We start from the raw sequence: 23836 nt of genomic DNA on the forward strand, positions 1-23836 counted from the left end.
AGTTCTGTGCTCACCAAAGGCCTGAGCAAAGAAACAAAGAGAAGTGTGCCCAAATGCCAAAGCTTTGCTCCTTTGCAATCTCGCACAGAGCTGGTTCACAGGTGTCTTCAATCACAATTTCATAGGTAAGAAGAGGTCGTGTATTTCACTGGGAAACGATGCACTGCTTTGGAAAAGTCATCTGTATATAGATTTACCCAGGCCAGCAGTCCAACTTTGTTGTTTGCAACTTGTTTGCAGAAGGATGAGTGGACTGGGAGGCCAATAACGAGTGACAAGGTTTCCTCAAACCTAAAGTGCAGCCTGTGTGCCATTCAGCCCAGAGCTGAGGGATCATTTGTTCCCATGGACCACTGCCTGCCAGGGTAATGAATTCCTGCATAGCTGGAACAAGCAATTCAGGATTCTGCTCCAGAATTGCTTGGTGGGCTGCATAATCATTGACAATACTCCCTATCCAGAAATTCTTTTGCAGTTTCCTTTCATAGTCTTTTGAAGCTTTTAAAGTTCACATTTCAATTTGCTTTGCCTTAAGGGAAAACACTTCCTGGGCCCAATGCATAGTGCAAGCTCTTGACAGCAAAGTCCTCATGGTTGCCAGCTTCTGATGTTACAGAAGAAACTGCGTGTGAATGCGTTAATTAGGTTTTCTGATGGAAAAACTCTATGTCACGTGGCTGCATGTGTTTGCTTAGCTATGAGTCTAGTCCTGGCCTAGTAAAGCCCAGGCAGGGTGGCATGTTGCAGGGAAAACAAGTCCATGTGCTTATGGGGTTGCCATCAGCAGCAGAGTGAACGTGTGCTTTGGGGCTTTCTCTGGAGACACAATTAGGGACCTGCTCCATGCCACAATATTCTCTTAGATCTTTCTAAAATATTCTAAAAAGGGCAGTGAAACTTCACATCTCCTTGCAAAGCCACTGTTTGAATAGGGGCATTCTTGTCCCTCCTCAAAGCCATTGCTGTTGCAGACCAGAAACATGAACATCCACAAACAGGAACAATGCGAGGACCTCCAGCTGCTGCTTCAGAGCACTGGGAATGCAGACCTGGGTATTACTAATGTGAACACTTAATTAGCATTTCATTCTCCTTCACAATATCCAGATCTCTGGGTTTTTAGTTTCAGCAGCTGCTGGACTGGCTCTAGGGAAGAACAGTAAATGGGAAACAGCGACTGCCAGCCTTGCAGGGGTGGGGGAAAACCTGGAGTGTCTGCGTCAAAAGATGAATGGGAAGAGTGTAAATGCCAAAGCCAAAGCTTTGTTAGGATAGCAGGATCAGTTCTTTACTGCATGCTTGCATGAAGGTCATGTGGGACCTCCTTTTTGTATCTCATGCAAAAAAGGAGGTCTTAATAATACCATGCTACTTAAACCCACATTGTGATGTAGCTCTGTAGTGGTTCACAATGAAGCAGATTGCATGCTTTGTCACTGCCAGCCCTGGTGACCCTGTGAGGGACTGTAGTGTATGCCATGCCTGTTTTACATCCAAGCAAAGCTTGATTTTGCTTATTAGTATAGAATAAATACAAGAATAGTAAAATGGACAACTAAACTGGCCACTTTGGAGGATATGCTCATGGTTTCACACATCACTCCTATACCTCATGCTCTCAAGGCTTGCACTCATCATGAAATATTTTAATAGAAAAACTCAGATCCCATGTTACATCTGAATAAAATTGCATCAGATCATCAAGAATTCTGCAGGCAGGAACAAGACAAAAGCCTTCTGACTCTCGCTTTAAGCTGTCCTGGATTTCTGATGCTCTTTCTGAAAGCTGCTATAGGCAGAGTGCTTGTAGTTGTTTTTATGGGCTTTATGAAAGATATGTGGAACAGTCTGCAGGGCTCTCTGAGCAGAAAACTGCTTGTCCAAGCCCAGGGACATCGTGCTGGCAGAAGTGGAACGGCCCCGCTCCCAGCCCAGGAGTGTGAGCTGTGCCACACTGGGCAGAACAGACATGAGGGACTCCAGCCCAGCTGATTCCCCTGCCGTGACCACTCCACAGAGCTCTGCCATTGGGAGAAAGTCCCAGATGCCAGACGAGCCACCGAACTTTCATCTCCTGCTGGAACTGCTCCGTGACAGCTCCTGTTCTTCCTGAGGGAGAACCCGGAGCCATCTTGTGACGCGTGTCCTGGGGGGATTGTCCTCCGGCATTTTGGGCCTTTGTTCCAGAGGGGGGACAGTGAGGTCTGACAGTTTGATATCTAGAAGTCACTGGCCTTTTTTCTTTAGTTTTCATTTCCTGTTGCTGGAAGGGGATTGTTGGAACAGTTTAGAAGACACAACTTATTGTTTTAAGTTGTCTCAAACTGCATGGGATAGATGGCTTCACACAGGAACATCCGCAATGCTGCTGAGGGGAAGGCACAGAGGGAGACAAACCCAGTATTTCTGAGGGAAATTTCTTGGCACCAAACCAACCTGAGTCATCAAACAGTGCACCTGATGTTTCGAGACATGGGCCAAAGGGGAACCCTTGCAGTGTGTTTGGTCCAGGCCGGGCTATGCTCAAGGCAAAGGTGTCTCAGTGCACTTGGCTCCTCGTCTCCTCCTTGTGTCCAGCACAAACAGGAGCCCAGAGCTCCTGCAGAAACCATCACACCAGCCAGTGGGAGCAAACTTTTGTCCAGTGCTCACACAGAGCTGTGGGGTCCAGCACTGCACCTCACTGGGATGAGGAACTGTTCCAGCCCTCTTGGGAGGAGCTAAAAGGGGGTTTGGCTTTCAGATCAGCTCCTTCCCTGCTCTGGATTTGCTGCCCTGGTTGAGCTGCTGCTTGTGGCAACACTTGTTTCCCAGCTGCCAGCCCTGCTCTGCTGGCCAGCAGCCACTGCAGGAGCTTGTGCTAGTGACACTGAACCTTTCCGATCTTCCTCAGGAAAGCTCAGGGCAGAACTTGTCAAAAGAGCGTTGCCTGGGCGATGCCTTTGACATTAAATCTTTCCTCTGTTCTCTGTGCCACAGACAGTAAATATTTGAGGAAGCAAGTTCGCTGCTCCAGAAATTCCTTAAATCAGTCAGTTAAACGGTAAGATAACACGATTTGGGATGTGTAATCTCACTTTAATTCATTGTGCAGAAAGCTACAATGAGCTGTGTGTCTAACCTAAATGACCTTGCCACCAAGAACTTAGAAAAGTGGGAGAGATGGAATCAGGTGCACAGGATCTGCATTGTGATTCTCCCACAGGCCTGAGGACACAGCCCACTTCCACTGGGCCATGGCTTTTTATCCTACATCAAAACTTTGTGCTTCAGGTTGTGGTAGTGAATGCCCCCGGCCTTGTCCGGCCACACGGTGGCCTGAGAAAGGCTTGTGAGGCCTGGGCCTTGCTGAACAGCCCCTGGGCCCAGCTCCTCCTGAGCTTGTCAGAGACACTGAGCACTCCCAGGAGCTTGTGCTGTCTGACGAGCTCCTGGGGTGTCCTGTGAATAGCCTTGGAAACCACTTTTCTTGCCTCAGTGGCACAACATCCTTCTTCTCCCACTTTCAAAGACAGGCTGCTGACCCACAGTGTGGCCATGATGAAGCATTAACAAAACACCCAATATATAGAGACCTATCTTGCAAAGTTGCCTTAGCCAAGGTGCAAAGCTCCATTCTTGGAACAGATCATCCAACCAGGATTCACCATCCTCTTTAATTTGGGCTGTCAAATCTTTCAGTTTTTGTACGCTTTTGTGAATGGATTCTGAATGATCAGACAGGTTCATACAACACAGTCCTTCAAATTCCTCACAACCATGTCCATGTGCCAGTAAAAGAAAGTCAATTGCTGCTCTGTTTTGAAGGGTAGCATGTCCAACACTATCAACATCGGTCAACATATCACTAATGGCAGAGGATGTGGCATTAGTTTGCTTGCTCAGCCAACACCCAACTCGATCTAATTGTTTCAAAGCCACTGCTGATGTCAATTGGGGTAAAAATATACTTGCTGAAACCCTTCTTGCAGCTTTCCAAGGCATGAAATCACTCTGACAGTTCCATCATAATGATGAGCAGATCTTGTTTTCCTTTGTTTCCTTTTCATGACCGCTTTAGCTGAGGGTGCAATTACAGTGAGCATCCCAATGCCACAAGGGTCACCTTCAGGGTGTGCTGGAATGCCTTGCCAAGCCCTGTCTCCACAAATGAACCAATATCCCTTAGGCAATTGCCGGGGATATAGGTCAGCCTCAGGAAGCACATCCCAACTGTTTGAAGAATTACACCAAAACCTCAAATTTCTATATGCAAAGTAATGGGGAGTAACATTGAAATTTGGAGGATCACCTTTTCGCCAAGCACTAGCTATGAATGTAAAGCAAAAATCTATTGTTAAAGAACCAAGGATTTCCAATTCTTGGGGTTCAGAAGCTGACCTCGGAAGTTTTTTGGCCCAAAGGTTCCAATTCAGTGTGGGATTGTTTCCATTGTCAATTTCACCTGGCTTACCATTGGATTGTTTTTTGACTAAAGGCAACTCTTTTACTGGCACACCAACCAGACAGGTTGAGAAAGGTTTTTCTGGTTCCGAATTAGACAACCATACGGTATCTGAGCCGGCTGCCTTGGCTAAGGTCACCCAAACATTTGGTTTTGGTTGTTCCACAGGCAAATCTGCACGACAAAAAAGAATTAAAACCCACCAATACCAACATACAACTTGCATTTGCTTCATCTTATCCATGAGCTAAATTTTGGCAGAATCCTTACATATATATCAATTTCTAAAATTTTGCTTTCAACAAAAACAAAAACCCAAACTTTTGCCAAAAGTCAGCTCTACAAAACAAACATTTGACATACAATTGACACACTTGTAAATAACATTAACACAAAACCAGAATTTGCAGGTTCCACCGATGCACAAGGAACGTCAGGCGTGACCAGGGATCTCTGTGCTTGGCTCACATCTGTGTACTTGCTTCCTCGGTTCTGGACTTGTCAACACGTTCTGGGGTGCGATATGGTTTGACATTTTTGGCTGGGACCCACCTAATTCCAGCACCTGTAGAGACAGAAGCATACCCTTTGCTCCAGGTTATTAATTGGAAAAGACCTTCAATTTGTCCAGATTCAGGGTTTCTAATTAAAACAGGTGGATTTTCTTTCAGTTTCGCCTGAGTGTTATTTGAAAAATGCCTAAAAATTGATGGATCAGGTTCTGCAAAACGAACTGTTTAGGAAATTAAAAACATACAAAGCTTTGTTCAGTCTCGTCTGCGGTGTGACCTCTGCTCCCCCTTTCTGTTGATCTAAAATGCGTTTTAATGTTTGATGTGCTCTTTCAATAATTGCTTGGCTTGTGGGAGAGTGAGGAATACCACAAACTTTGATGTGATCTTTTGCTTGAGCGAGTGTGGCAGTTGCAGGCTCCTTTATTCCTGTTTTTGGACTTGACTTAACTTTTAGTTCAGGGAGATTAAGACTCAGGCAATATAGATGGGGGTATTTCCTGCTCGATTTCTCAAGTGATGGAATGTAGGAAGGCCTTCCAGGTGGAAAGAAGTGACGGAGTGCCTGTCTCAGATGAAGAAAGCGAGGCACTGCAAGAAACCAGCTGTCCTGGGTTGACTATATGATGCTTTTATCCCCAATTGTCTTGTTCTGTTTATACTGAATAATAAGTTTTACACCTTTAAGACTCTCTTCCAGACAGTGAGGAGGAGAGGGAAGAAGCGCGCAGTTTGTTTTCAGACTGCTCTCACTCCTCCACATTCCTGCTCCTGTGTTGTCTGCGGATGGACAGACAGCCGGACAGAGCTCCTTTTTCCCTTTTTCTTGCTTTTAGTTAGTTTTAGCTAGCTGAGGCAAAGAAGTTCTCCAGATTGTGATTTTTTCCTTTTTTCTTGGACCTGTTCAAGCCTGCTCTTGACTGAACACCCAGAAGAGCACCGGCAGCTCCACCTGTGGCCCCTGGCCGGGCCTGGGCCGCGGCGTTTCCAGCACCAGAGAGACTGATTAAAGACTGAGTGAGCCGAGCTGCAACCCGGGGAGGGGACTGTTCTGAGTTTGCTTTTCCTTGAATTGTTTAATATTGTTTTATTGTTTAATATTATTTGGTTTCTATTGTTTAATAAACAGGTTTCTTTCCACTTTTCTCCAAGGAGATATTTTCTCCCGAACCGGTTGGAGGGGGGAGGGGCAATTGAATCTGCTTTTGTAGAGAAGCCCCTTTAAGGGTTATCTCCCAAACTTGCCCTAAACCAAGACAAATACAGTTAGTGGCGCCCAACGCGTGGCTTGAGAAAGTAAAAAAAAACCCTTTATTGATTGTAGGTTTGTTGTGCTTGGTGTGTAGTAGGTTAAAGTACCCAGTAGCCATGCTATTTGAATTTGTAATGTCTCTTAAGGAGGCCTTTATATGGCTCTGGTCTCTAGACCTTTTTGAGGTTTCAATACCTTTCTAGTCACTAGGATTATTGTCCCTATCACGTAGTTTTTGCAGTAAAGGGGCACGAATTAGATTAGCTATTGTGTTGGCCTTAGTAATAATGATTTATAAGGCGTTTACAAAAATACTGGCGTCTGTTTACGATATGTATGGTTTATGGTTTCTTCGTCCTACCACCCTGCATCCCAATTCTTGCAGTATGTTTTGGGAATTTATTAGTAATTGCACCCAGCTGGTTAGAGGAGGAGCAGGGAATGAGGCTTTCCAGCCTTTCCTTTCCTTCTTCTCCTTTGAATCTGTTATGTCACTTGTAGAAAATGTTCAGTTTCCCCTGAATATTAAAGAGACCATCTTTCTGGCATTTAATCTAGTAGGCTTCCTCTATATAGTCTGCAGCTTCTCTAGAATGAGGGCTGAGATGTCTAGAAAAGCTGATGAGACCCCTGACCCAGAAGCAGACCCACGTGTGGAGAATCCTGAGTGGGGTGGAAAATGGGAAAATATGAGCCAAATCCTGAAAGAATTCTCTGACCCTATAGTCTAAGACTTTCCCCATGAACAAATTCAGAACCCAGCTAAAGTGGGAAAATATCTGAAAGAGAAGTATCTCAATGATGGCCCTAAAGAGAAAAAGATCATTGCAGTGAGCTGGGCCCTGGCATATGCTTATCGCACACTGCTAGATACTCTAGGGCAGCAGACCGAGGAAGAGGGGCAGGGAGATACATCAAGAGCTATCCCAGTCGCTCAAGTTACAACCAACACTCCAGGCTCAAAGCCAACAGCTAAACCACATAGTGAGCCTAAGCCGGCAGTTAAACCAAACAATAAACCTCAACCAATAGCTGTTGCTACTAGCACTAAAAGTAGGAAGTGCACAGACAAGACCGATTGACCAATAAATGATAATTATGATGATGCAGGGGGATCACAAGACTTCACTTTAGTAGAAGCTGATGTAAGCTTGACTGAGAATGAGTAGAAGAAACATCCTATTGTGACTGGCCCAGAGGCCCCATGTATCCTGGGCATAGATTATCTGCGAAGTAGATATTTCAAAGACCCAAAAAGACTAAAGTAGACATTTGGGATAGCAACTGTAGTGACAGAGGGCGTCCAACAATTGAATACCTTGCCTAGACTGTCTGAGAATCCATCTACAGTAGAGCTTCTGAAAGGAGAAGAGCAACAGGTACCAATTGCCACTTCCACAGTACATCGTCGACAGTATAGAACCACTCGAGATGCTGTGATTCCCATCCATAAGATAATCCAAGAGCTAAAAAGCCAAGGAGTAGTCAGCAAGACCCACTCACCCTTCAACAGCCCCATCTGACCTGTGCGTAAATCTGAAGAAGAATAGAGACTGACAGTTGACTACCGTACATTGAATGAAGTGACTCCACCACTAAGTGCTGCTATGCCAGACATATTAAAACTCCAATATGAGCTTGAGTCCAAAGCAGCGAAGTAGTATGCCACTATCGATATTGCCAATACATTTTTCTCCATTCCGCTGGCAGCAGAATGCAAGCCTCAGTTTGCCTTCACCTAGAGAGGTGTGCAGTACACTTAGAACCGGCTGCCCCAGAGGTGGAAGCACAGTCCTACCATCTGCCATAGACTAATCCAAAGTACACTAAAAAAGAGTAAAGCTCCAGAACATCTGCAATATATTAATGACATCATTGTATAAGGGAAGACAACAGCAGAAATGTTTGAAAAAAGAGAGAAAATTATCCAAATTCTCCTGAAAGCCGGCTTTGCCATCAAGAAAAGTAAAATCAAGAGACCTGCTCAAGAGATCCAGTTTCTAAGAGTGAAGTAGCAAGACGGACGGCGTCAGATTCCCACTGATGTCATCAACAAGATAACAACAATGTCTCCACCATCCAACAAGAAGAAAACACAAGCTTTCCTAGGTGCCATAAGTTTTTAGAGAATGCACATTCCTAAGTATAGTCAAATCGTGAGCCCTCTCTATCTAGTCACCCGTAAGAAAAACACTTTCCACTGAGACCCTGAACAGCAACAAGCCTTCGTCCAAATTAAGCAGGAGATCGCTCATGCAGTAGCCCTTAGCCCAGTCAAGACAAAACCAGATGTGAAGAATGTGCTCTATTCTGCAGCCGAGAACCATAGTTTGTCCTGGAGCCTTTGGCAAAAGGTGCCTGGGGAGACTTGAAGCCGACCACTGAAATTTTAGAGTCGAAGCTACAGAAAGTCTGAAGCCAACTATACTCCAACAGAGAAGGAAATTTTAGCAGCCTATGAAAGAGTCCAAGCTGCCTCAGAAGTAATAAGCACCGAAGCACAACTCCTCCTGGCACCCCGACTACCAGTACTGGGGTGGTTGTTCAAAACAAAAGTTCCCTCTACCCACCATGCCACCAATGCTACATGAAATAAGTAGATTGCTCTCATAACACAACGCGCCCATATTAGAAAGCCAAATCACCCTGAAATTCTGGAAATAATTACAAACTAGCCAAAAAGTAAAAACTTCAATCTCACTAATGAAGAAGAACAAGAAGTGACACGTGCTGAAGAAGCTCCTCCATATAACCAACTGCCAACAAAAAAAACACAATATGCTCTTTTTACTAATAGTTCCTGTTGCATAGTAAGAATGAATCGCAAGTGGAAAGCAGCCGTATGGAGCCCCACACGACAAGTTGCAGAGGCCACTGAAGGAGAAAGTAAATCAAGCCAACTTACTGAACTCAAAGCTGTTTAACTAGCCTTAGACATTGCTGAAAGAGAGAAGTGGCCAAAGCTCTACCTCTACACTGATTCATAGATAGTAGCCAATGCTCTGTGAAAATAGCTAAAAAGGTAGAAAAAGGCTAATTAGCAACGTAGAAAAAAACCAATTTAGGCTGTTGAAGAGTGGAAAGACATCGCTACCAAAATAAAGAAGCTACCTGTAAAAGTCCGCCATATAGATGCCCATGTCCCCAAGAGTAGAGCCAATAAAGAGCACCAAAACAATAAGCAGGTAGACCAGGCTGCAAAGATAAGAGTGTCCAAGATAGACCTAAATTAGGAGCACAAGAGAGAGTTATTCCTAACTCAATAAGCCCATAATGCCTCAAATCATCAGAGTAGAGATACCACCTATAAGTGAGCACGAAACCGAAAAGTAGATTTAACCATAGACAATATTTCTCAAATTATCCATGACTGTAAGACGTGTGCTGCCATCAAACAGACCAAGACAAAGTCCCAGTAGTACATGTCAGAAGTTTATTAGAGAAGACAGTTTAGATCAATCCTGCCTCGAATACAGACAAACCCATTCGTGAGGTTGTTTTTGCTCAAGCACCAAGTTGCACATAGTAAATAATGCAAAAAGATAGAAGAACACGATGTGTACCTCAAAGAGATCTGATTGTTGAGTGAGAACCATGTATAAATATCACTATTTGCTGAATGTTGCCACCATTGTCTATATATAGCTGTATATTAGATGTATAATGTATGTGTTTGTAGAGTTAGAATATATATATTAGTTTTAGTAATAAGGTGACGATATAAGAATAAAGAGTAGAATATCCTGGGTTGACTATATGATGCTTTTATCCCCAATCGTCTTGTTCTGTTTATACTGAATAATAAGTTTTACACCTTTAAGACTCTCTTCCAGACAGTGAAGAAGAGAAGAAAGAAGCGCGCAGTTTGTTTTCAGACTGCTCTCACTCCTCCACATTCCTGCTCCCGGACTGTGTTGTCTGCAAATAGACAGACAGCAAGACAAAGCTCCTTTTTCCCTTTTTCTTGCTTTTAGTTAGTTTTAGCGAGCTGAAGCAAAGAAGTTCTCCAAATTGTGATTTTTTCCTTTTTTCTTGAACCTATTCAAGCCTGCTCTTAACTGAACACCCAGAAGAGCACCGGCAGCTCCACCTGTGGCCCCTGGCCGGGCCTGGGCCGCGGCGTTTCCAGCACGAGAGAGACTAATTAAAGACTGAGTAAGCCGAGCTGCAGCCCAGGGAGGAGACTGTTCTGAGTTTGCTTTTCCTTAAATTATTTAATATTGTTTTATTGTTTAATATTATTTAGTTTCTATTATTTAATAAACAGATTTCTTTCCACTTTTCTCCAAAGAGATATTTTCTCCCGAACCGGTTAGAGGAGAGAAGAGGAATTGAATCTGCTTTTGTAGAGAAGCCCCTTTAAGGGTTATCTCCCAAACTTGCCCTAAACCAAGACACCAGCATGCCAGGGAACTGCTGTCCTGGGCTCACGAGTCCGACTGACAGTGGTCCTGCAGGCCTTTGCCCATGCCTGCTCCAGCTGGGCCATCTGCAGCCAAAGCTGGAGGTGTGAGTGCAGCAAAGCTGCTGTCCAAGGAACGCAGCACAGCTGCTGTTGAGGCTGACTGTTGCCTGCAGTGTGTGGGGAGGATATTGCCGGCAGCAATTGCCGGAGAGATGCTTGAAGGCATCTCTGGACAGTGGGCTTTTGGGGGGGTCCTGCTACTTCTTGCTCGGGCGGTAAAGACTGTCCCAAGACAATGCTCTTCCCTTTGAAGTGATGAAGAGGAACCACTGAGCTCCTCACCCTTGTTCCTCTCCTCTGCTCTCCACAGCAGCTCCAGCTGCGCCTCTGCGCTGTCTCTTGTGGGCCTCTCTGAGATACTAGCAGCTCTGAGATAGCCACCCCCTGAGAGGGCAGCCCAAGGCTCTGTTCAGAAGAGAGCTGTGCCTCAACCCTTGAAGCAAGCCTCACAAACTCTTCTCATATAGACAGCCACACTTGCAGCCTTCCAGATGCACAACTGAGAGCTGTGGGACATATGCATGCTCATGCCCTGCAGTGCCCTTTCTGAAATGCCTCGGCTGCTTCTGAGGGAGCTGACATGCCACTGCAGCAGCAAAAGAGCTCTGGATTCAATGGGGTCCGGCAAAAAGCGTGCCTGGCATTTGCCTTGTGTGTTGCTCTGTCCAGTGGCCAGTGCCTTGGTTTGCCACCTCATCCCCGCTCTCTGCCACTGGGGCCGGGAGGGGCGGGCCTGGGGCTGTGGGGCTGTGCCGGCCCCGCTTCCCGGGCCGCAGCTCCAGCTGGCGCCGGTGCCTCGGAGCGGCCCCGCTCCGGCGCGAGGGCCCAGGCGCCGGTGCCGGGCCCCATTGGCCGCTGTCGTGCCGCCGCAGGAGAGCTCTCCGCCGTGTGCCGGCTGCAGAGAGCGGCTGCCGGGGCGGTTTGCCTGGGAGTCCGAAGCGAGCATGGCCCAGGGAGCGGAGCCGAGAAATAGAGACCTAAGAGACAGGGGCAGGAAGCAGAATGGAGAGACAAGGGGAGCAAAAGAGGGCCAGGGAACAGGGCCGGAGCTGCGGGAAGGGGCAGCAGGGACAGAGGAAGAGACGCAGAATGAGCAGGAGGGAGCAGGAGAGAGCGCAGTCTGGGCTGGGGCAGGATGGAGACTCTTGAAGAAGCTTTGGAGGGACAACAAAATAGAGAGCGAGTGGCAAAGAACAGGGCTATAGCGGGCAAGCAAGAGACTGGCAAGTGGCTAGAGCAACACACAAGGAGAAGCCCAGGGGCAGTTTTTGTATGCACTCCAGTAAAGCCCGAGGTGTTTTCCTGCTGCAGTGGTCGCTGCGAGCCAGCAGCAGCAGCTGGGGCTGAGGCCCGGCAAGCGGGGCCGGCACAGCCCCGCAGCCCCGTGCCCGCCCCTCAGGGCCCCGTGCGCAATGGCGGCAGCAGGGGACGAGGAGGCCGCGGGCTGCGGGCAGCGCTGCCGCCCCGCCGGGCCACACGCCGCGGGCGGCTTCAGCAGCAGCACAGGAGCTCTGGGGACACTGGTGCTGCAGCTGGTGACGGGCCGCCGAGCAGCACAATGGCGCGGAGCGCGGTAAGGGAGAGCCTGGGCGTGTGGCCCCTTAAGGAACAAAGGAGGGCCGTGTTCATCGGTGCTTCCCCTCGGGCAGGAATGGAGGGCCCGAGATGGCGCTCAGACCCAAGGCCGAGGCAGCTGGGCAGCCTGCCTGGGTCCTGCGTAGGAAGGAGATGTCACCAAGACATCCTCCAGCCTGCTCTGGCCCTCTGCTCATTATGGGCTGCGGCCTTCACAGTGGGCAGTGATGTGTGCTTGATTCCAGAGGATGCCATGGGCCGAGTTTCTGCAGCTTGTCAGCTGCATAGGACTCTTACGAGCCTTAGAGAGAGACCCGAGGGGTGGAAATCTGTCAGTGCCTCTTTGCTTGCAGCTGGAAACACCTGGGGCTTAAGTGGTGCTTCAGGGACAACTGTACCAAAGGTGCTCTAGAAGGCTGTCCAAGAGCTCCTGAGCGTAGGTTGCCTGGCACACATAAGTCATGCATATTTATTTGCCAGAAGAGCTGCTCAGCTAAAAGGCCAGCAGTGTTACCAGATATCTGCAGCAACCAAGACATTTGTGTGTGTCCCGTGGCGGTGCCTGATGGTGTCTGAGGACAAGGCAGAGGGATCTCAGGGGCTCTGGATGACTGCTTGAGGGATCTGGGGCGCATGTGGTATTTTCTTCCGCCACGTGCAGTGAGCCAGACCCAGGAAGGCTCTAGAGGTGAATAGCTGGCAGCCTGGTGTTCCCAGCAACAGTGTGGGAGTTTGACCGTGGGTTACTCTACAGGACAGCAGGCCTGATGGTGGCACATGGGCTACATCTGCCTGAAAGGGAAAAAGGCTCTTGGCTCCAGAGTTAGCAGGGCTCCTTGAGAGAGCTTTAAGTAGCATTGGAAGTGGAAAAGGGAGTAAACCAGGCTGACGGGGAAGATGCGTGAGCACTGCACAGCCATGTTTGGGTGACAGTGGAGGATGGAAGCAGTGCTGCCATCAAAGGTCATGAAAGTGTAGCAGAAGTCATGGGAAAAGCAGGTTTTTGCCACAATTCTTTCAGACAAAAATACTACCAAAGAAACACTCTTGAATTTGGGCTTTTTACAGCAGCCTTCATCCAGGTCTTCTTCTAGGGAATTTCTGAGGAATAAGACATGAGTGCCTCTGCATTCCCATGCACAATGCTGCCTCCAAAATACTCCAGCCCTTCTCCATTTGGCTCCTTCCATTCCTGTGCAGAATAAGGAAATTCAGTAGAGGGGAGGTGCAGGAATTCACAGGCAACGTGGGCGTACATTGGGGCCTTCACAGCCATCACTTTGTTCTGAGGTCACAGAGCTCTGTTTGATGTCAGGTTCCAGAGCCCCACTGTGCTCTTCAGTGCTCGCTCTGGGCAACACTGCAGCAGCAGCAGCAGCAGCAGCAGCAGCAGCAGCAGCAGCAGCAGCAGCAGCAGAGTGTTGCTAGCAGGGGGGATCATGGTCCTGAGCCGCTACCTCCTGCTGCTCTTTCTCGTGGCCCTGCCAGCCCAGAATGCCCAGAGTGCTCCAGCAGCTGGGCAGGGAGCAGGTAGGCAGGCAGGGGCCAGCACACAGCCCTGGCTGGCAGCAGCGGGGCCGGGAGCAGGGATGGCTGAGCCAGGAAGGCAGCACGGGGCAGGCAGAGGGGCAGAGGCTCCAGGGGAGGTGTGAGGGGCTGCAGCTGCTTTAGGGTGCAGCATGGAGAGAGCTTCCTAAGGAGCAAGGATGTGGGGAGGGTCGGGTCAGGCCCGGAAGCTCAGCACCAGTTCTCCATCACTCAGCAGTGGCTGTCCGTCCCTCCGCTCTGGTTGTCCAGCCTTCTGGCCCGGCTCCAGGGCTGACCCGCACACAGATTGTGTGGGCACGCCACGGCTTTTCCCTTCATGTGGGAGCTGCCAGCTCAGTGTCCCAAGGGCAGCCAGACCCCCCTGCAGCTGTGAGGATGCAGACCTGCCTGAGCGTGCCCTAGCAGTGCCTCCCACATCCAGGCCTTGAGGTGTGCCCATGAGGGCAGTGCACATGATGGTAACTTCTTGTGGGTGTTTGGTTGTAGTTGTGGACACAGAGAGTGCTCTTTCAGCCCCTGAGCGAGGGACAGATACCGTGCTGACTCCGAGCTGGTACCTCAAGCGTGAGTAGTCAGTCTGTCCTGCCTTCACAAAAAGGAGCGCCCCTTTTCCCTGTTTTATTCACGAGAAAAATACCGTCATGGGTTAACGTGCTTTTGTAAATCTAACAATAGGGATGAACGATGACAAGGTTCCTGAAGAGTTCCCTGAAGGATTGCCGGATGTTCCAGAGGAGCTCCTGGCAGCCTTGCATGAAGCCCCATCTGGTTAGTATATCCCACTCTGTTAACCCTGGCAGCCGGCAAGCTGAGCTTTTGGTTCCTGTAGGCATGTGCTGTATCCTGGACAGGCAGAAGCACTCAGTCAGAGTCTTGCTGCAGGCCCACTCCATTTCACAGCTCCTGCAGGGAGCCCTAGAGATGGTCCAGCACAGCCTCTGCTCACAGCTGTGCTTCCAGATGACTGCCAGGGGCTTCTCCAGCTGCTGCTGCAGTTGCAGCATTCCTGGCCAGGGCTGCTCTGTGCAGACATTGGCATCCAGATGTTGGGCAAAGGCCAGTGCTGAATTTGGGTTTGCCACATGCTCAGCACAGCATGGAGGCAGCAATGACATCAGAGCAAGCCTTGGCTGCCCCTTGCAAAGCTCAGGCTCAGGGACGGGTTGAAGCTGGAGTCCAAGGGTGAGGGGGAACCTGAAGGTACTCCTTCTGTGGGTCATTTGGTTAAGTCTTGGCTGGTTTGGGTCTGCACTTCTTGTTGCACTGCAGAAAATCCAGCTGTCGATTCCTCCTGTCTTGGGGGGGACAGCGGCCTCGTCAGCGCCGCTTGCCGGAATGCCCAGGCCATGGTACCGTGCTTGTGCTGAGGGGCAGTGGCTTCTGCTTAATGTGTGCAATGTTTTGTTTTTCTGAAGAGACAGATTCTGAGACTGTACCGGAGACCTTAGCTGTGGAAGAAAGTGACATTGTGCCAGGCTCACATGAAAAAAGAGAACCAATAGAGGACACCAGGACACTTGCTGAGCCTGAGGAATATTCAGGTGAGTGCTTGCTAGATGCTGTCTTGGGCAAAGAGCAGCATTTCTGCTGTATCCCTGCAGTGCTCTCCATGGGTGAATTGCAGGTGCCCAGCACGCAGCCCGGGCCTGCAGCCCGGAGGAGTAGATGGGGCAGTGCTGCTCCCTGGCACACACTGGGCTCTTGTGCATGAGAGCTTGATGGGATCCCTCTTGGTCCCTGATGCTAAGACACCAGAGCCAGAGGAAGCCATCTCTGAAGACATCAGATGTCATTTCTGATCCACTAGCAGTGCCAGTCCTTGGGCATCTGAAGCACACTGTGGGGTTATGCCTAGTGCAGAGCACAAACGCTGACTCTTGCATTGTCTCTTCTCCTGCCAGGGTCATCCGGTGGGCAAAAAGCCGAGACTGCTGGACACTGTGACCCGAGCAAGTACTACATCCTAGTAGGGACAGTAGCAGCCTCAGCTTTGCTTCTGCTTGGGGCAGTGTCTGGCTATCTAGTCATGCATCAGCTGCTGAGGAGAGACAGGTGAGTTATTAATTGCTGCCATTGGCAAGGAAGTCTTTGCAGCATGCAGGAGCGCCCAGGCTGCTCCTAGCAGGGCTCTGAGGAAACTGTGCTCCAAATTCCTATCTGTGAGGAGTCTTCTTGGAAATCTGTTTCTACAGGAGGAGCCAGGAGGACAAAGAGGCAACAGGACAGGACTGGGACTCTTCCTGGGAAAGCAGTGGTCAGCCTAGTGGTGAAGCAGAGTCAGGAGAAGGAGCGGGAAGCGGCGAGAGAGTCCAAGGCAACGGGTTCAGGGACAGCTGCCGCCTGTTTCCTGAGCTCTTTGCAGCAGAGCTCGCCCAGCTGTACAAGAACATGAGCGCAGACCCGTCACCTCTGCCCACCTGCTCCTTCTGTGCTCTGGCTGACAATGCCTCTTCACAGGACCACTGGATTTCCCTGGAGTCACCTCAGCCCACAGCATCCTCTTGCCCCTCCTACCAATACCAGCAGGACTACTATCTCTTAGAGGATGATGATTAGTGATAGTGATAGATGATTATTGATAGTGATAGCCATAAATAGTGATAGTGGTAGTGATTCTTTTAGTGATAGTGATAGGGACACTTGATATTAGAGGGTGGTGGTTGTTTTAATGATAGTGATAGTTAATATTAGAGGATAGTGATGGTTTTAATGATAGCGTTAGTTAATATTAGGGGATAGTGATTGTTTCAATGATAGCGTTACTTGATATTAGAGGAGGGTGATTGTATTAGTGATAGTGATAGTCATAAATAGTGATAGTGGTAGTGATTCTTTTAGTGATAGTGATATTAGAGGGTGGTGGTTGTTTTAATGATAGTGATAGTTAATATTAGAGGATAGTGATTGTTTTAATGATAGCATTATTTGATATTAGAGGACAGTGATTGTATTAGCAATAGTGATAGTTAATATTGGAGGATGGTGATTTTTTTTGGTGATAGTGGTACATTTAGTGATAGTGATACTTGGTATTAGCAGACAATGATTGTTTTCTTGATTTTGATAAATAAATATTTTTCCAAAAGCAGTAAATTCTTGCCTGCCGCGGCTGTTTCTGTTGGGGCAGAATGCACAGAGCTGGGAGCAGGGCTGGGGCTGTGACAGGAGCTCTGAGAAACTTGCACTGCAGTGCAGGAGCTGCTTGTGCCACCTCAGCCTGCTTTCCCAGCAGTGGCCGTTCACAAAGCTTTCCTGCACCAGCACGGGGACACGCTGGCTAGCAGTGACATGCAGAAACTTCTCTGGGAGCTCATTTGGGATGCTGCCCTGAATCAGGAAGGTCTGGGCAGAGAGGGAAAGATGTTCTGCAAGGAATGGCTGTCCAGCAGTCAGCACATCAAGGAGACCCGAGGTGGTGACTTAGGTCGTGGCAGTCCCTCCCCGAAGAGCTTCAAGAGAGGAGCATCAAGGAGCAGAAAGCTGGAGCCGGGCTGTGTGAGAGAGGAAGGAATGTCCTATCAATCACAGGAGCCTTCTTAAAAATTAGATGGATAACAGCGACTATAATTATAATAAAAATTACAGTCTTGTCGCACGCAGTATGGGAAAAAAGCCCAGAGCTGGAATAGAACAGAGAACTTTTGTGGGGGATTTTGTGAACAGCTAGCTAGTTGACAAAGGTCACACTGATATAATACCCTTAATTAAGCAAGAAGGAGATGAGGATAGGAGTCAGCAGTCAGTGTCCAAACCTGGCAAGGGCATTGTGCCCTTGGTGCAACATCAGGATGGGGGAGAGGATGGTTAGTTAGAAATATGAAGAAAAGATGTGGACAGCTGCAACATAGTAGCCACAAGAATGCTAAGGTAGGCGTAGTTAGCTGATAAGTAACTAACCAATAATGAGCTCGCCTTTTGCAATATGTATTGGCCTCATTAGCACCAATATAAATGTATGTGCCTATCAATAAAGTTTTGAGATTTGCTGATCACTCATATTGAGTGCCGCATTTCTTCCGCCGATTACCTGAAATGGTGACCCCGGACGTGAAACCGGGAACGGCAACCACGGTGGATCAGTGAACGAGTTCGGGTCCTATAGCAGCAAGGACAGGGAATAAACAGCACTGAAAAAGCGAAAGGTGCCGCGCCCTGAGTGACCTTATAGAAGAGCCCGGCCAATACGTGCTGCCGAGACCTTGAAGGGTTGCAAAAACGTCAACGTTCTCAAAAATGGAAATGGAAATGGAAATGGAAATGGAAATGGAAATGGAAATGGAAATGCAAGCAGCATATGATTTATTTACTTGCTTTTTAAAAAGCATCAGGTTAAGGACATAGACTTGCAGAAAGAGCTCCCACAGTTGTTAGCTTACGGGTACGCACAAGGAGTTTCTCAAAATCCTTATACCGTACATGAATTAACAGAGTGGCATAAGTTCGGGACCAGGAGTGCGACAGGGGCCGCGGGAGAGCCCGGGGCAGACGCGGCGGCGAGAACGCGTGTGGCAGTGGTGGCATGCTCGGTGCCGGTGGCGGGCACGCGCACCGCGGGTCCAGTGACACGCACGGTGACAAAAACTCGCACGGCAGCTGTCCGTGGGGAAAGCGCACAGATCGCGAGGGAAGTGCCAGCCAGGGCCGGGCCAGACAAGGCGAGACGCGGGGGCCGAATACGCGGCAGCGACAAGCGCAGTGCCAGTGATAGCGGCGGCGGACGCGCACCAGTAACGCGAAACCCGAAAGCTGGAGCTGGGAGGGCTTTTTCACTTTTTGCAAGCGCACAAAAGCACCAGCGGTGTGGGACATGCTCCCACTGGCTGTGGGTGTTGGCGCAGAGCCAGGGGGAACCAGCCCGAGCGGAGATCCAGGCAGAGCGGAGCCCAAAGGAGATCACGGCTGCGCGGGTCCGGGCGAGAGCGTTCCTTTCCGCACCCCCGAGGTAGCGCAGACTGAGGCTGTGCCCAAGCAGGCGGAGACAGGCACGGGCAAACATTCCTCAAGGCACCGCCCTGTCACAGCTGCCTGGCAACCACAGCAGCCAGCCCATCGCAGCAATTCAAACAAGTGTCTGAGAAAAAACAGGTCAGGAATTTTCTTCAAGATCGGGATGGAAAACTTCCGAAAATTCACACAGTGCTTTATCCAGCTTTTTATAAAAAAAAAAAAAAAAAGGGCAACTCCACAGAAAATGCAGCAGATGTTATACGGGGCACTTCACCCAACTGTTCCACAGGCTTTACAGTTAGTTTACCGTTTTGGTTTTTTTTTGTAAATGTGTTTGCTTTTTTAAAAGTGGTAGAGTATTTGGGTTTGATGGCTTAAAGTTTGATGACTTCATTGCCTTTCCCTTACCTGAGGCAGGAACAACCTTTTAAGGGAACAGAATCTAAATAAACTTCCTAGTTTCTGTTTGGACTACATGTGAGAAGATTTAAACTGTAATATTTCTGTATACTATGGTCTTTATGGTCTTTGCTCTCTTCTATTCATTAAGAGATGGCATTAGATAAATGGATGTAAATGTGCGAATTGTTTTTGTACTGTCCTTATTTTAAGTGAAATTATTTGTGTTTGAAATTATCTGTCATCTTTCTCAGTTTTGTTTTAAAATATCTATGCAAACTGTCCAGCTTTACCAGCCTGTTATCCTTCAGTTAATGATTGTTGTCCATCAGTAAGAAATCTCAGTGTAACAAAATGCCACCTGGATTCATCAAAAAACCAAAAAAACAACAAAAAACCAACAAAACAAAATTTAAAAAAAAAAAAAAAAGGGGAACTGCTTTTATTATAAAAAATTATTCCCTGGGAAACAAAATGTCGTGTAAAGATGAAAGTATTAGTAAAGATTTAATTACTCAAGGTGTCTTGGAAGACAAAGCATTTGGGAAAGGTGAATCAGATCCTGTTGTGGGGTCATCAGTCGATTCCCCAATGATTCAAAGTTTTAAGAATTATTTATATTAAGTTTATAACCTTTGTTATTTTCGGTTTTTGTAAGTAATGCTGATAGATAGTGATTGTTGTTAATACTAGATGAATACTTTGGGAAGGTTGTCTTAACCCCTTCAAGCACTTCTTGTTAGGGAGTTTTCAGATTTTTGTGATGAGAGTTGTTGTTGGTGTGTTGTTGTGGTGTTTGCAGCCGGCTTTCATGTGTTTTTCTATTTTTTTTTTTGTGTGATCACCTGCAAGACACTTGTCTCTTCAAGATCCTGTCTTTTTATTTCCTAACTATTTAGATGTTTCCGAGGGTTTTTATCCAAATTGCCAGTTTTGTGGTTCTTTTATTATTATTACAGAAATACTCCAGCAGAGAATTCAAGTGTGCTGTGTTTAGAAAATCTCTGTCTTGACAGAAACTTCAGAAGGATTCAATTATTTGCTGGTTTGATTGGTTTGTAACCCTAAGGTTTCTTGTTTATAACAGCTGTTTTTAAAAGTCCTGTTTAAAAAATGTATTAAGTGATACTCACCAATTAGAGTTCGGGCTCTGGCCAAGTTCTAACTCTATTTGGATAGAGTGACTGACAATCGACCCAGATGTTTTCTGCATCAAATAGTATTCAAGTCCTTTTGACTTGGCGATTTGACCATCTATGATGGCTGAGCCATTTTCAGAGGTGATTTGGAGAACCATGAATCCGGACATGATTTCTCCAATTCTCTGTCATTTTAAGGTTTATCAGCTGTCGCAGACTCTGGGATAAGAGTTCAGTGTTGTAGTGTTTGGTAATTTTCTGATCTTGTATGTGTTGTTGATGGTGTGTATTATCTGAATTTATTCCTAATTACTCTTATCTTAACATTTCTCTATGTAACATTGCAAAATGAAACCAGGACCCATTCTTCACCTCTAGGATTTTGTGAAAATTCTTCAGTCCTGCGGGGACGTGGGATTTGTTTGTGTTTTAACAGGTGCAAAGTCCAGATGGATTTCAATGAAGAATGTGAAACTCTATCAAGAGCAAGAGAAACGTTGACCATTCAACAAGCAAAGAAGACAGACAGATATTGGACTGTGTGACACAGGGCAGTGTCCGGAGACGAGACCTTAACCTCCCTATACAGCTGACAGTTTGGTGTGGAACTAAATACTTACTAGGTGCATTTACTCAGCAAAACAGAAAAACGGGGGAGGCGTGGGCCTTGGAATGGATATCTCCTCCACTTCAACAGCATAAAACCCTCCTTCAAAAAATTGAAATTTTGGCTGATTTCATCAAGAAGGGTCGTGAATGGACACCACAGATCATGGGAAAGGAGCCTGCTCAGACACGGGTACCAATGAAGAAAGATACATTGACCTGGTACCTGATAAACAGTATGGAATTACAAGAGGCACTGTTGGGAGCCGGAAGTGTGATCGCCACTGATGATATCCCCAATATACCGTTGAATTGGGTAGGGCAATGGGGTTGGACTCAATGCCCAAAAAGGTCACAGAAACCCCTGGCGGATGCCATAACAGCCTACACAGATGCAGGAAGAAAATCCAGAATTGCTGCAGTGACCTGGCAGGAAAAGGACAATGGCACCATCAGATTCTCCAGGCCTCCGAATTGGATACTTTACAAACCATGGAGTTATTGGCTGTTGTTTGGGCCATGATGCATTTTTCTGGGCCCCTCAATATAGTGACAGATTCTTTGTACGTTGCTGGAGTATGCGAGCGAATAGAAGATGCCTCTATAAAAGAGGTTCAAAACAGGAGGTTACATGAGCTGTTTATACAGTTACAGAGGGCAATTAAGCTGAGGAAGTATCCTTTCTCTGTCATTCATATCAGAAGTCATAAGTGGGATATTGGTCTAGGAAAGGGTAATGCCTGAGCAGATAAGCTAGTCTCAATCACACATGTGACTCCAATTCCCAGGCAGACTATGGCCAGAGGGGCACACTCCATGTTTCACCAAAATGCAAAAGGCCTCCATAGAGAATTTCAGATATCTATGGAAGAGGCACGGGCAATAGTCAAAGCCTGTCCCATATGTAGTCATCATAATGGAGGCTGCGGGTTAGGTCTAGGAGTTAACCCCAGAGGGCTGAATACAAATGAGACCTGGCAAATGGATGTCACACATGTTGCTGAATTTGGAAGGATAAAGTTTGTGCATGTTACTATAGACACCTATAGTCATTTTATATGGGCCGCAGCACAGACTGGTGAGAAAGCAGAGCATGTAGAGAGGCATCTCAGTAGCTGCTTTGCAGTAATGGGAGTGCCACGGCGTATTAAGACAGACAATGGGCCTGCCTACTGCAGCAAAAGAATAAAGCAATTTGTGCAAATGTGGGGGATAGAACACGTGACAGGCATCCCTAATTCCCTGACAGGACAAGTGATCGTAGAAAGAGCTAATGGTACCATGAAAAGATATCTAGGTAAATACAAAGATATTAGAGAGCCGCAAGAAAGATTGCTAAAGTGTCTATTTGTCTTAAAACACCTGTGTGTTTTTGGGGAAAGCAAAGTTCCTGCTGTAATTCATCATTATGTAACAGAGAAAGATAGTGTGAGGCAGGACGTATGGGTAAAATACAGAGATCCCAAGACAGGACAATGGCAAGGTCCTGCTAAGGTATTATACTGGGGCCGCGGGTATCTTTGTGTTTCTACCCCTACAGGATCCTTGTGGGTAGCTGCTAAATGGACCCCAGCAGCCGTGTTAGATGGAACCAGACCCCAGACAACTGAGTGAAGAGGACGGTCGGCGAGTGGAGGCAAAGCTGCTGATCACCATTCGACTGATACTTCTCAAGCTGAAAGGACACTGTAGCTTTGCCATTGACCGAGCAATTGATCGGTGTCAATCTCTGGACAGTATACTAAGCCTGATTCCGACACTTCATACATTTTATCATAGAAGGCATAAGAGATTAGCTTGTATTAAGTGTCAAAATACTCAGTGTGCTGCATGGATATTGCCTTTTTGCGGGGCTTGTCAGCAAACTAAGTGGGTGCTTCAGTCCCAGTTACCTGAGCTGTGGTGCAGAAGCTGTGCATTTTATTGGCAGTGGGATTCCTGGCAAGTAGAACTCCAGGCCTTTACAGGGTTACCTGGCTGCCAAGGGTTACAGTTGTATGAGTCCCCAGAACAAAAAATTCTCGCATGGTTTAGGTGGGAAACACAGCACTTTGCCAAACACGTTTACAGCAATCTCAAATGTGTATCTTACTGTGTAAGTGTGGTCGGGGTATTCTCCTCTCCCAGTTAGATATAGTAGGTCCGATTCTGGGGGATCAAGATCCCAACCAAGCGTAGGATGATTGTTTAAGGGCTCTAAAAAGATTAAGTCTGGGCAGCTCGAGAAAGAAAAAGGGGAAAGGAGAGAAGAGACTTTCTTAACAGTTTGTGAGCAACCTGTTAATTTCCCAAATGTCTGGATGGTTCAAAACAGCGCCCGGGAAAATCAGGGTGATGTGGCAGACTTATGCTGCTGTTTTACTCATTTTTACCCTCTTAATAGACAGCCCAGACATTGCCAAAGGAGTGGGAACCCATCAAGCATGGGCTCCACCTCAGCCCAAGACTAATATTTGGATCACCATGGCAAATTTAACTAACCAGGAGGCTATTTGCTTGTCATTATCTTCTCCCAGCAATCCATTTACCACCTGTTTGGTTGGACTACCGGCAGATCCCTGGCCATGCCCATCAAAAATACCCACCTGCAAAACCAATGACGCCAGGGTCAGTGTAGATAACTGGGACCAATGGATTTCTCATTTTCCTATAGCACCACAGGAACCCCAAGAGTTGGAACTGTTAGGCTCAGTGATGGCGGATGCATGCCTTAGGTTTAAGCATAAAAGTCAGCTGCCAGCCAAGAACTATTCTACTATTGTAACTTCTAGCATGGCCATTTACCGTAATGCAACAACCTGGTGCAATTATACCACAAAGAGGGTGTCAATCTCATCAAATGACCCTATTCAATTACCAGCAGGTTACTTTTTAATATGTGGGGACCGTGCTTGGCTTGGTGTCCCATCGATGCTGAGCGGGAGGCCATGTACAATTGGACGGTTGTCT

At 47.4% G+C, this 23836-nt stretch overlaps 1 protein-coding gene across 2 annotated transcripts; it reads left to right on the forward strand.

Annotated features, from left to right (window-relative positions):
- Positions 1 to 12399: 12399 nt before the first annotated feature.
- Positions 12400 to 17421, forward strand: LOC135292767 (uncharacterized). Of its 2 annotated transcripts, XM_064406866.1 has the most exons (6): positions 12400 to 13778; positions 14283 to 14360; positions 14472 to 14564; positions 15212 to 15337; positions 15698 to 15848; positions 15989 to 17420. In XM_064406866.1, the coding sequence occupies exons 1-6, from the start codon at positions 13688 to 13690 to the stop codon at positions 16350 to 16352; spliced, it is 903 nt and encodes a 300-aa protein (XP_064262936.1). In that variant the 5' UTR covers positions 12400 to 13687; the 3' UTR covers positions 16353 to 17420. The 2 variants fall into 2 exon arrangements, with proteins under 2 accessions (XP_064262936.1, XP_064262937.1); XM_064406867.1 differs by lacking the exon at positions 14283 to 14360 and having other exon boundaries at positions 15989 to 17421.
- Positions 17422 to 23836: the final 6415 nt, after the last annotated feature.

Source organism: Passer domesticus, unplaced genomic scaffold (genome assembly GCF_036417665.1).
Source record: "Passer domesticus isolate bPasDom1 unplaced genomic scaffold, bPasDom1.hap1 HAP1_SCAFFOLD_44, whole genome shotgun sequence".
Lineage (NCBI taxonomy): Eukaryota > Metazoa > Chordata > Aves > Passeriformes > Passeridae > Passer > Passer domesticus.